The sequence below is a fragment of the Cibotium barometz genome, chromosome 6 (genome assembly GCF_041138505.1).
Source record: "Cibotium barometz isolate CiBa-2024 chromosome 6, ASM4113850v1, whole genome shotgun sequence".
Taxonomy (NCBI): Eukaryota; Viridiplantae; Streptophyta; class Polypodiopsida; order Cyatheales; family Cibotiaceae; genus Cibotium; species Cibotium barometz.
Window position 1 is genome coordinate 34,790,643 of NC_141051.1, and position 13,006 is coordinate 34,803,648.

General features: G+C 50.6%; 1 protein-coding gene across 2 annotated transcripts in view; it reads right to left on the reverse strand.

Annotated features, from left to right (window-relative positions):
* The window catches only part of LOC147637675 (putative serine/threonine protein kinase IREH1), a 181,013-nt gene that overhangs the window by 87,773 nt on the left and 80,234 nt on the right, over nt 1–13,006 (reverse strand). For both annotated transcript variants that reach the window (XR_015266070.1, XM_086799504.1), the window contains exons 5-6: nt 11,850–12,022; nt 11,478–11,727 (exon numbers count right to left, since the gene is read on the reverse strand). Coding sequence is in view for 1 of the 2 variants with exons in the window: in XM_086799504.1 (XP_086655630.1) it covers nt 11,478–11,727; nt 11,850–12,022 (423 nt within the window). In the remaining variant the exon portion in view is untranslated. The remainder of the gene's footprint in view (nt 1–11,477; nt 11,728–11,849; nt 12,023–13,006) is intronic.

The following is a 13,006-nucleotide window of genomic DNA, read 5'->3' on the forward strand; positions in this document are numbered from 1 at the left end:
TGGATACCCATCTGTCTCATGGATTGAGGTGCGCCATTGGGCAGATCTGCACCTCCTTACATCAGTTAGAGATAGAGACAGGCAGATTTAGAGGCATACCTCCAGGGGACAGGATTTGTCAGATTTGGTGGATAGAGCCAGAGACAGAGGAGCACTACATCTGTCGCTACACAGCATATTATGAGATTCGAGGGTGCTACCATTGCCTTTTCAGAGAGGGATTTGGACCACTGGCTAGAGTCATGGACTATTGTGATCAGCGATGCTTGGGTTTTTATCTCCTGGAGATCCGCAGGCTCAGAGAGTCCATCGTCAAGAGCAGACGCCCGACTAGTAGGGAGTCCACACAGAGACAGATTACTGACTTCTTTCGGAGGACACACAGCTGACAGCCCAGCAGCGAGCACCCCGTGGGACTCTAGTTGAGAGAGCTATCCAGTTGGGAAGATCTAGACGCCCGAGGGTTCGCGGATCCTCACATCGGAGACGGTACCTACACCGGAGGATTCAGAACATCATTGCGAGGCATCGGGCTCGCCCGACCAAGCATCTCACTATGGCAGATATCCAGGACATCCGGTAGAGACCCATGCTAGAGCTCCTAGGATGATTACGACTCCAGCCATATAATGTTGTACTCACTGTCACTTTTGTACTCCCCCACATTCATGTATTCATGTATCCATGTACTCATGTACTCATGTACCCCATTTTGACTAGTAGCATTAGCTTCCCACTCTCCCTAGTTGCTGCTTCCGGATGCCCCCCCCCTACTGATGTATTGTGGGGCTAGATACTTAGTTCTTTCTTTTCTTTTCCAGACAGTGTATCAGATGTCACATGGTTGTAACTTTGGTCCCATAGGTCACTTTGGCCTATTGAAGACGTTAATATAACATTTCATTTTCTCTCTCTCTCTCTCTCTCTCTCTCTCTCTCTCTCTCTCTCTCTCTCAGAGAGAGATATCCCATTTTATTCAGAGAGCCACATTCCCTACGCCAGATCTTTGAGACAGCAGACCAGCGCATACTGGGGAGATACATTCTAGACATACAGCGCCACAGAGAGACATTATTACAGGCTCAGACAGCTCCAGAGGGGGGGCGACAGACACAGATTACTACATTTTTTCAGAGATCCATACCCCTCCCAGCCCCTACACGGCAGGGAATTACTCTCCAGAGAGCAGAGACACTTAGAGCCCGCAGGAGACAGAGGACACCTGGCTTTCGGACACCACGCCTATACCAGAGAGAGATGACAGAGATCAGAGCTCAGTTTCACAGAGAGGGTGCGGAGCGACTGGCTCGCTTCAGAGCACACCCAGGCATGTTCTTCAGGGAGCTGTGGACACCCCCTTCACTGATGTATACCATTTTATACCCCCAGTATGGTACAGGATGGAGCTAGCTAGGTTGCATATCATGATTGTATACTCCATGCATATAGCTTTGCATTCTCCTAGTAATAGAGCTCCATCCCCTGCACACCCAGATTCAGCTTTTTTATTCAGTACTTTTTCATTTTGTTGGGATGACAGAGGATACCCCATACAGGTACTCCGATTTGTCTCATAGGCCGAGTTCGGTCTTTTGGAAGACGTTAATAAAATCTTTCTTTCTTTCTTTCTTTCTCTCTCTCACCTCTCCCTCAAGCCTCTTGAGTCTTCCAACTTCCAAGCCTCTAGGCTCTAGGCCTCTCTCTCTCTCTCTCTCTCACCTCTCCCTCAACTTTCAAGCCTCTTGAGTCTTCCAACTTCCAAGCCTCTAGAGTCTAGGCTCTAGCCTCTAGGCCTCTCTCTCTCTCTCTCTCTCTCTCTCTCTCTCTCTCTCTCTCTCTCTCTCTCTCGCAGGAGACAGAGGACACCTGGCTTTCGGACACCACGCCTATACCAGAGAGAGATGACAGAGATCAGAGCTCAGTTTCACAGAGAGGGTGCGGAGCGACTGGCTCGCTTCAGAGCACACCCAGGCATGTTCTTCAGGGAGCTGTGGACACCCCCTTCACTGATGTATACCATTTTATACCCCCAGTATGGTACAGGATGGAGCTAGCTAGGTTGCATATCATGATTGTATACTCCATGCATATAGCTTTGCATTCTCCTAGTAATAGAGCTCCATCCCCTGCACACCCAGATTCAGCTTTTTTTATTCAGTACTTTTTCATTTTGTTGGGATGACAGAGGATACCCCATACATGTACTCCGATTTGTCTCATAGGCCGAGTTCGGTCTTTTGGAAGACGTTAATAAAATCTTTCTCTCTCTCTCTCTCTCTCTCTCTCTCTCTCTCTCTCTCTCTCATTGATCGGGCTATAGAGCTGGGGCAGTCCAAGCGCCCCAAGATGAGAGGCCCATCTCGACATCAGCGGAGACTACAATAGAGGATCAAGACCATACTAGCACGGCATGGGAGACATCCAGTCAGAGTACTCACCATGGAGGACATTGAGGATATCCGCCATCGACCGATGAGAGACATCTTTGGATAGGGATGTGTATGATGCTTACCTTTGTTGCTGGAGTTTTCCTCCCAGATGTTATCCATTAGGAGCTCCTAGTACCGTACTTTTCCTCATAGTTGTTTCAGTCTCAGTTAGTTGTTTAGTTGTTTTTACCTTTTCTTACGCAGACATTGTATCAGATCCACCAATTGTTGTAACCTTTTTGGTCTCATAGGTCATTTTGGCCTTCTGAAGACGTTAATATATCATTTCATTTCATTTCTCTCTCATTCCTCAAGGCTCAAGAGTCAAGCCATATTCAACCATGGCATCCTCCTCACGTGCCGGGGCTTCTCGTAGAAGGACAACGGGATGGACATGGTGGGAGGAGGTTAACTACACCCCATCTGCTCATGGAGGCGGTTCTCGGCCATGGGTATGCAAGCTTTGCCCGTACCGGCGAACGGGTGGTGCCGACAAAGTGCGAGCCCACCTCTTGCATGAGAGTGGGCATGAGGTGAGGTTTTGCACGAATGTCACGCCCGAGAAGAGACGGGAACTTCTTGACAAGCTTAACGTCTACGAAGCGGTCGAAGCGACAAGGACACCACGAGTGGCCGTGGATCCCGCGACGATGGGGAGAGGAACTCAAGCCTCTACAATGGAGTCATGTGGTGGATCGGGATCATGCACACCATCACCTTCACCATCAAGTCGGAATGTTACTCCATCCACGACGCCGGCACCCTCCATCTCAACGGCCTCTCAATCATTACGTGGCCCACGGTGACAATCTACACTTGGGGAGAATTGGAACCCCAAGTTGAAGGAGGAGGTGGATATGGCGGTGGCCCGCTTCTTCTTCCACGACCACATTGCCTTTCAAGCGGCTAGGTAAGTGCAATCGATCATTGCCAATTCATCATTCATGTTTTCATCATCCTAGTCCCCTTCTCATTAGTAAATTACTTTCTTGAATAGGTCGGAATACTTCAAGGTCATGGTTAAGAAGATTGGGGAGTATGGCTCAACCTATACGCCCCCCTCATCCGAGAGCTTGCGCACTATATTGCTCGAGTTGGACAGAGATCACATCGGCTCTCCAAGAGATGTGGAACACAGGTTCTATGCCTTCTTCTCTCACTGAGGGGCTTATCTATCTTATATATATACCTAGATGAATCCGGAAACATGCCCAAATTCACCTTTTAGGAACGTGCATGTTATATACTTATAGTAGTCAACCCACAAGACTATATAACTATCAACTCCATTATGCATAGTATGGACTAGATACCACGATATCCCCACTAACGTCATCAGTGCCCAATAGTGGGTGTAGAACTCTGTATCAAGATATGCTCTCACAAACGCCCTCCACACACACACACACACACACATAAGAGCACATATTCACACAAAGGCCTTCGTACTGAGTTTCTGTGAAACCTCCGGAGATGCAAGGCAGACTCAGCCATAATGAAGCCTAGCATTAAGGGAAGTAGCAATTAGAAAGAATTAGTACAGCAAATAAGTAGTTGATAGGGCAAATGCACCACCAAAGATAGAAAGAATAAGCATTGGTTGGCCAGTGGAGACCTATCACCTTACTTGGGACTGCATATAAGATTCTTGCTAAGGCAGTGAGCATCAAATTGCAGCCAATTTTGCAAGAAGTCATTCATGATACTCAAAATGGAATCTTACACGGAAGGGTGGTTGAAATCACCTTACATATCAGGGTAATTCTATTCTATTCCAGTTTATAGCCATGATTGTTATATGCCTTTTTCATAGTTAATAGAAGGCACTCTTGAAAAAAAATATATATATATATATATACTCTCGAAGACCATCCCTCCACCGGCAGCCGCAGATATCCTTTGATGACATGGCGTGCTCCCATCAAAGAGGGGAACTATGGCTGCTTTGCACCCTATTCTGGAGGAGGAGGATATCTTTGTCTAACCACATATTGTCATCATGTAGCATCACAAGGATTCTTTTTATCTTATGTTGCTAGTTTCAAACGCCTTTTCTTTTCCATGGTTCAATATTCAGCATGGATACATTGTACCACCTTTTTGGTCTAGACCCTTACAGTTTTTTGAAGACCTTAATATATGTTTCATTCTTTCTCTCTGTATATGGCAAGGCTATGCGCAGTAAATGACTCCCCTATGTTGGATATTCTGATGGATGAAGATGATACTATACACACATGAGCTTCCTCACATGTATCCAGAGACGCCTATTATCATCATCATTGTACATGTAGCTAGTTTTCTATGTTTTTCTTTTTCCATGATCGTTACCGCAGGGAGTTATTGTAAAACTTTGTTTGGTCTCACAGACCCTTTGGGTCTTTTCAAGGCGCTTTATCTTTCTTTCCTTTTCTTTCTCTCTTTTCCTTGGCTACCAGCATCATTTGGCATCATCAGAAGTGATTATTATTTTTTTCCGAGAAAAGATCCTTTCATTAGTTATAACAAAAGCCCACTAGGCTACAAAACCCCTCTCCTGCTCATAAGAAGGCAGAGCAGAGATCCAATCAAGGCAGGGACCTTGAGCCAGGCCACTCGTACTCGCCAGGGACCTTGAGCCGGGCCAAGGGGCGCGCAGCATATGCCCATATGCGCCAATCAGAGTCCACATCTGCAAGGTCTGGATCAATATGCCACTTCGAGAAGCGGTGACCACTGCCCATATCCCCTGAAAGATGCACTCTGCAACCAAAGGCGACTCCGCCTCCACTCTCTCAAGTCTGCCCTCATCCTGTATCTCATAGTAGAGGCATCTACCATCCTCAGTACAAGCTTTGACAGCAATCAGGATCTCCAATTGTGTAAAGGTTCTCATCCACCGTGGGGCCGCTGGCTCGAAAGGCGTGAACCACTCCTCAGTGAGTGCCTCCTGAGCCCCCCTCTGAAGTGACTCAGCCTCTCCGCCTGGATCTCCTCCGGGAGACTGCAAAAGGCCTGCCAATCTCCAAAACTGCGCGTTGGGCCTGTCGCCAATGGTCCCTAGGCTAGACGAGGCCAAGAACCCAGCATATGACCCTGCTCTGTGCGTACCGCGGGGCTCCAGATGAGCAGCTGTCTGGCCCGCTCCTCATCACAAGTGGGAGGTCTCTGAGAAAGCCCCGGTCTCAGCAACTCCCAAGCTCGCAGGATACTCAAGGCAAATCTGTCCTCCCATCCTCTACTGAGGCATGTCCTCCTCATCTCTGTGAAGATACACCAAATCTCTGGTGCCCAAGTGCCCCCTGCTGGGGGAGCTCTAGCCTGCAGCCGCTGAAAAAGAAGCTCCTTCCAAGGCTCATCGCCTGGAAGCAGCCCCCGAACAATAAGCTTCCCCAACAAGGCTCTACTCCGATCAGCTAGATCTATAATGCCCAAGCCCCCCTGGCCCAGCGGAAGAGTAATAACTGCCCAGGCAACCTTAGCCCAGGCCGGCTGACCATCCCGCCTAGACCAAAGAAAGTTCCTAATCAGCCTCTGTACCTGGCTGATGCAAGAGCTCGAGAAAATCCAGCAAGACGTGATATACCACATAGTCGCTAAAAGCACCTGATTTGTCAGCACCACCCTCCCAACCAAGGATAGCCGAGCTGTACTCCAATATAAAAGCTTCTTCCAAATGCTCAGAAGAAGCGGGGTGATCTGCTCCTCAGGTGACAAATCAAGTCCTATCTGGCATCCCAGATACCGCACTGCTGTGCCAGGAGGAATCCATCTAAAACCCGGGTCTGGGCTCCATGCCGGAGCGGGAGCGCTACTGATCCAAAAAGCCACTGTCTTGCGCCAATTGATCAATGCTCCCGAAGCCACACCAAAAACCTGTAGCGACTGCTCTGCCCTCTGTAGATTGGCCTCCTGGCCATGCAGAAACAATCCCGTGTCATCAGCAAACTCAGAATCGAGCAGGTCCTCTCCTCGGACTGGAAGCTGGAGTCCTCTCAAACCAACCTCCTCTGCTGTCAAACACATGCTTATAGCCTCTGCAAAGAAAAGAAAAAGGAACGGGGCGAGAGGGCATCGCTGACGGACTAATCTGGTCAACTCAAAACTCGGCCCCCGTCCACCTGCCATCAACACCTGGCTACGAGCTGTGGAATATAGAGCCGCCACTCCTCGAATCCAATCTGGCTCAAAACCCAGGCGAAGCATAGTGTCCTCTAGAAAACCCCAATCGACTCTATCGTATGCCTTCTCAAAATCAAGAAGCATAACGACCAAGTCCTCACCGAGAAATCTAGCTCGGGCCGTCGCCTCCCAGAAGGTGAAAATGTTGTCAAGGATACTGCGCTCCTTGACGAATCCTGTCTGGGTAGCATGAATCAAATCCCCAAGGAAGGGCTGGATCCTCAAACTCAAGGCCTTTGCTAGGACCTTGTAGACAGTATTGAGGATCGTAATAGGCCTCCAATGCCGAATATCATCTGACACTCCCTCCCCCTTGGGGATAAGAAAGATCAAGCCCTCTGAAAAACTCTGTGGCATCACCCCAGTGTCCAAAACATACTGAAAACCCCTGCGGAGGCCTGGCCCCAAAAGGTCCCAATAGCGCATAAAAAAGGCAGGGTCAAACCGTCCTCCCCAGGGCAACTATGACGCGGAAGGACCCTCAAAGCCTCAACAAGCTCATCCTCTGAAAGGGGCTCACCCAAAACTGTGCGCATACAATCTGTGACCCTCCTCTGCACATGGGCCCACACAGTCTGTCTACAAGCATCACGTGCCTCCGTGGCTGGCTCCGCTGAAAGCAGGTCTCTATAGAACTCAGTGGCAATAGCTCTAATCTTCCCGGGCTCACTGGCTAACGGTCCGTCCTGCCTCCTGAGCTGGCGTACTCCTGCTCCGAGCATGGCGGGGTCCGGTGATCTCAAAAAACTCCCCAGTCACTCTATCACCAAGCTGCGTCCACTGAGATGCCTGGCGATGATAGTAGAACTCGTGTCTGTGCTCCTCTACCTCTCTAACCTCTTGGCGTGCCTGGCTCAGCTAGGACGCCACCCACTCACATGTAGGCTGCTGCTCCTGAAGACGCTGGAGCGAAGCAAGGCTACGTCTCAAGTGACGCTCTCGCTCTCGTGTCTCATGCCATATCCTCTCAATGTCCTCAAAAAGACTGGGGTCTGTAAGTATCCTCTCTGCAGAGGATCCTCAACTGCAAGCTGGTCTCCCGTGTCCTCTCCTTAAGTGTCAAAATAACTAGCGCATGGTCTGAAAAAGAGGTGTCAGCGAGAATGCCAACGGAGCCACCACGCTCCCCGAACCTGTCGTCCACATAGAAGCAATCAATCCGTGATAGATTAGTCCCTCCCTGTCGGCGATCCGACCGAGAAAAACTAAGACTGTCCTGAGAATGGGAGAAAGCCTCATGCTGCCATGCATCACTGATCCGCAGTGTCATACAAAATCACTCCCAAGCTACAAGCTCCGTGCCGTGCACTATAACATGACTGCCTCCCACCCTATCGGCCAGGTCCCAGCATGTTGAAGTCTCCCCCGACACACCAATGTGCGGCCTCGGGCAATGCATCTGTAACAAGGGTCCATAACTCTGCTCTGGCACTAGCATGATTGGGTGCATAGACATTGAGCACACCAAAATGCTCATCGTGCATCCTCAGAATAACATACTGCGCTCTACCAGGCACAATGACCCCGCGATCCACAATGGCCTGCCGCCATACATCCGCAATGACCATACATACTCCTCCCTGCCCACCCAAGGGGCCAAAACCTGCAGACCAAAATGTGTCCCATCTACCAGGCATCACCGAACCATATCTCCGAATCCTGCTCTCACTCAAATGGTGCTCCTGCATCATCAGAATATCAATACTGCCCCGAACCAGGCATCTCTGAAGCTCCTGCCTCAAACAACCACGATAACGTACATAGTGTGCGCCGCCAAGGCCCTGTACATTCCATGAGATGATGCTCATGGATGACCTACTGAGGTGGAGGCTGTCTCAGCCATACGGCGGGCCTTCACAAGCGGCTTGGATGGAGAGTCCCCATCCGAGCGGCTACGAATCTGCCCACCCGGTGTGCTGCAAGAGTCTCGGACCGAGCGCCAGTGGCAATGTCCCATAGCGACTGCCTCCCGCTCGGAGAGAGAAACCTCATGTATGCATACATAGCCAGGGTCTCGCGATAGGTCTGCCACTATGCGAACCACCAAGTGTCGATTCCCGAAGGCATCCGCACTCTCGGTATCAAAGAAATGTGCCAACTCCCAGAGTCGGCCTATCACGTCTGTCATCTCCAAATCGCTCACATGGTGAGAAAACTCAACTGCCTATGTCTGCAAAATACTAAGAGCGAGATCCAGAGTCCACTCCAGGTCGCTAGTGCCGCAAAGAGGGAAGGAGAAGGCCACCGCTGAATCAAGTGCCTCCTCCCCTCGGGCCGGAGGTATCACCACATGAACTCTCATGGGTGCTGGCTCATGGGGGCCCTCTGCTCCAAAAAGGCGTGTAAAGGAGTAGTCGAAAGCCTATGAGCGCTGTCTAGTGTCGAGACTACTCACCCGACTGCGGATAGAGGATATCCGTGAAGCACAAATCGGCACGGTAGGTCTCCTCTACGGTGCACGAGCAAGGTCGGTGCTCAGTGCCCGCCGGACTGCAGGTGAGCGCCAGGGTACTGCCAGTGCGAGCGGAGGGGAGGAGGGGGTGGGGAAGGAGACGCTGAAAATACGGGAGCGGGAACGGGAGGAGGCGAGGGTGGAAGCGAGGCAGGAGGGGGGGGGAGGGGGAGGGGGAGGGGGAGGGGGGGGGTGGAGAAGAAGGGTGGGTGCTGGCATCTCCTGATCCTCAGTCTGCGCTGGGGTCTCCTCCTAGAGGGGAGCAAAGCTGTTCCTCACTGGAACCCAATGATGCTAAGGCTGTGTCTTCTGCTACGTCGGTCTCTGGGCATGCTGCTGTGGCTGTCTCCCTCTACGGCGCCCCTGTCCAGGCTGCCAATCAAAGGTCTCTGTGGGCTGAGCAGGTGTCCCAGAGGCTGCCTGCCGAGCCGCATCTGTGGGCGGGCCATCGGAGGTCTGCTGCTGCAGTGAAGGTCGAGGTCTCCTGCGAGGGCAGGCCTTGGCCAGGTGGCCGACCTACCTGCATATAAAACACAATCTGGTAGTGTCCGCGGCCCAGTAACTGAACGTCCAGGATCTTGCCCACATCTGCAAGAAGGCGGGCCTAGAGAAGATCCCGGATCTCCCCTCTGCTGGGGTGAGTGCCAACTATACGGCAAATGGTGGAATGTGCCTGGAGGTGTTCCACCTCTGCGGCGGCGAGGCTCGCTTCCTCTTCGGGCGAAAGAGAAAGCCTGATGGGGGTACCCTCAAGGGCGGGCGAGGGGGCTGCGGAAGAGTCCCTCTGAGGTGGGGCGGGAGGAACCTCCATCAGAGTCTGAAGCTGAGTCGAGGGCGAAGCGAAGACGGAGGGTCCTGCAAGAACCAAGCTGCACGAAAAAGCGGAGCGGGGAGGGGAAGAGGGGGAAGGGCGGAAGACAGAGGGGGAGGGGCGGAAGACAGAGGCGGGAAACGGGCAGCGGGGCGCGAAAGGGGGGCGGGGGCAGGCAGGGGGCGGGACGCAGAGGAAGGGGGGAGCGGGGGGCGTGAAGGAGACGGGGGCAGGCGGGCAGGGGCGATGGGCACGAAAGGGGGGGCGATGGGCACGAAAGGGGGGGCGATGGGCGCAAAGAGCACAGGGGCGCGGAGGGGGGGGATGCGAGCACGCAGGGAGAGGCGAAGGCTCGAAGGCGGGGAGGGGGGGTGCGAGCAGGCGGGGAAGGGCGAAGGCAGCTCGAGCACGGGGGGGGGGGGGGGGGGGGGGGGGGGGGGGGGGGGGGGGTGGGGGGGGGGGGGTGGGGGGGGGGGGTGGGGGGGGGGGGCGGGGGCGCGAAAGCTTCAGCGAGCGGTCATCATGTACCCATAGAATGATCTGTGCCAAGTGTTGCCGATTAGTTCTCTCTCTATTGTGTATTGTGCATAAAGATCAGAAGTGATGATTTTTCAAGGAGTCATCCTTATTACTAGGCTGACACTTGACTTTTGTAAGTTATGTTACACTTCATAGAAGACTTCTTTTTTGTAAAAACAAAATAATATCCAGGAAATATTTTTTTGTATGCAGAGGGATGGCTCAGAGCAAAGTGACAATAGCATGCTGACAGAAAATCACTCTGGACATCATCACACCTAACAAATCCACCTATATGGAAATCTCCAGAGTATCCGTCACGATCTTGAAACCCAACTAGAATCTGATGTAATAGATTATGAATTAAATCTTCTCATGATCTCGTTTAGGCTTTCTCATCCTCATCCAGGGGAGAGCCCTTATGATATGAAATGGGCTCAAGGAGGTCATTGATTTGCAAGGCACTGGTTTCTTGGTCTTGTTTTTCATCCCCAGAGGGCCGGGTGTTGGAATTTCCACCTGGTATGCTCCCTTATCAGCACTCTCCACAACTTTAAGGAAGCTTATCACCTCCAATCTTCTCAAAAAGGGGTTCTTGGACACACACACACGTATATCAAAAAATTAAAGAGATTTTGATTTGTTCCCTTTTGCCTTATTGAAACTGTACAGTGCTTTCCCACCTTTCCAGGTTGAATAGCTCTCTTTACTGTCAGGGCAGCTAAAAACCCCAGCCACTCCATTGTTAGAAATGGAGTGGCTGAATAGAAGGTTGAATAGAAAGTCTCTTCACTGTTAAGGAAGCTAGAAACCCAGCCACTCCACTGTTAGAAATGAGGGACAATACAGGGACAATACACCAGAGTGCCAAAGACCAACTTCTCCTTATGCTTTAGCATTCATGTTTCCATGCATTTGTGCACGGGTGCTTGTGCTTGTGTGCATGCATGTGTATGTGTACGTGTGTGGCAGTAAATTATAACAATCTCTGTTGATAATTATTCAAACTGCATTCATTCTGCAACTTTTGAAAAATCAATGGTTGTCCCATACATATGCACCATAAATATACAGAATCCACAAAATTCCCACTTTCTATGCTTACTTTTATTGCAAAAAGGTCCCCCGTGGTTTTTTTCCTGGCCAAAAACACCTTTCCAAATGCACCACGACTTATAGGCTTAAGTATTTCAAAATCGTCTATCGTGGTTCGATCTTTATACAAGGGATGTGATGGTGCTGATCTAAGGTCATAAAAACTATCATCTGTGACAATGCCATCATCCTCGAAAAAGCTACCTTCTATAACTGACTTTTCATGAGATACCACTTCATATACCAACAAGTCCTTCTCCCTGCATAAGCCAAGACCATCCAACACAGAAACCAAGTCTTTTTAACAAAAGAACAAAACACAGTTTATCAAGCAAGTTAGCAACCAACATTCCCAAAAAACTTGAACCCACAACAGCTTTACCTCAGAAGCCCTTCTATACGTTTCCCAAATGTACCTACAGCAAGGGCCTCATTTTTACTATGAGCCAAAATATCCTGTAGGTCATGCATGCAAGCAGCTAGGTAATGCAAAACCCCTTCATCAACAGCATTCTTATTCGCCACACATCTAGCGATATCAGCAAGCTCACGTATCTGCAGAAACAGCCCAAGGACCAAAAGAAAACCTTGAGCCAAGGTTGTTCAAATGTGCTCATAGGTGAAATTCCTACTGTGGATCTTACAAAAGATTAGTGATTAGAGTAATTGTAACAGCTTTCTTTAAGGGCACATGCATCATTGCCTTTGGTTAAAGGCTTAGCCAGCAATACCCATTTCAATTCCTTAATGCAATAATGGGGGTCATGCAAGCAAGCAATGTATGACACCTATGGACTGACCTTCACAATATTTTACAAGCCCAAAACTAGTGTTTGGTTGTTAGCTAAGTATGGTCTAAGTTGCTCAGCCCACTGACGCCACCAAGGGTGCCCACATGGACCGAGAGTGGGGGCACGCAGTGATGGTCCTCCAAAGGTGATCGTAGAAGTGACGGCGGGACTGTCCACCAAGGGTGCCCACATGGGCTGTCCACCAAGATACCTATATGGACCGTCCACCACAGCAACAGACTGACCACCGCAAAAGCATAACTGTGTGGCGGTCAGAGTGAGTCAACGGAGGCGCCGAGCATTGGGATCATCAACTGGAGACGCACCACAACCGACACAGTGAGGTGCATTGAAGGCTCCAATGGCACTGACAGCACCACCTGACCCTCCACCGGCGTCTCCAGAGATAGGAGATTCCACCAAAGGCTACGCTGCCACCCAACGCATCCACCAAAGATAGGACATGCCACCGGCTCGACCCCAAGCATATATGGCCACTCGTCCCATCTTGGAGGATATCCTTATTCTGCATCCTTATCTCACCGTGGGAGGACATCCTTATGCTCATCCTTCATACCACTTGTACCCTGTGTTTTGTCATCATTTTGAGCTGTCGTCCTCTTCACTGTGACCTCTGCTAAGTGTGCATGGTACAGTGAAGGACATGATTTAGTTTTCTCTAAGTAGTGCAGGTGTTCTCGTTCCTTCCACACTCTCGTCTCTCCTTGTGTTGTGTTCTGCTACATAG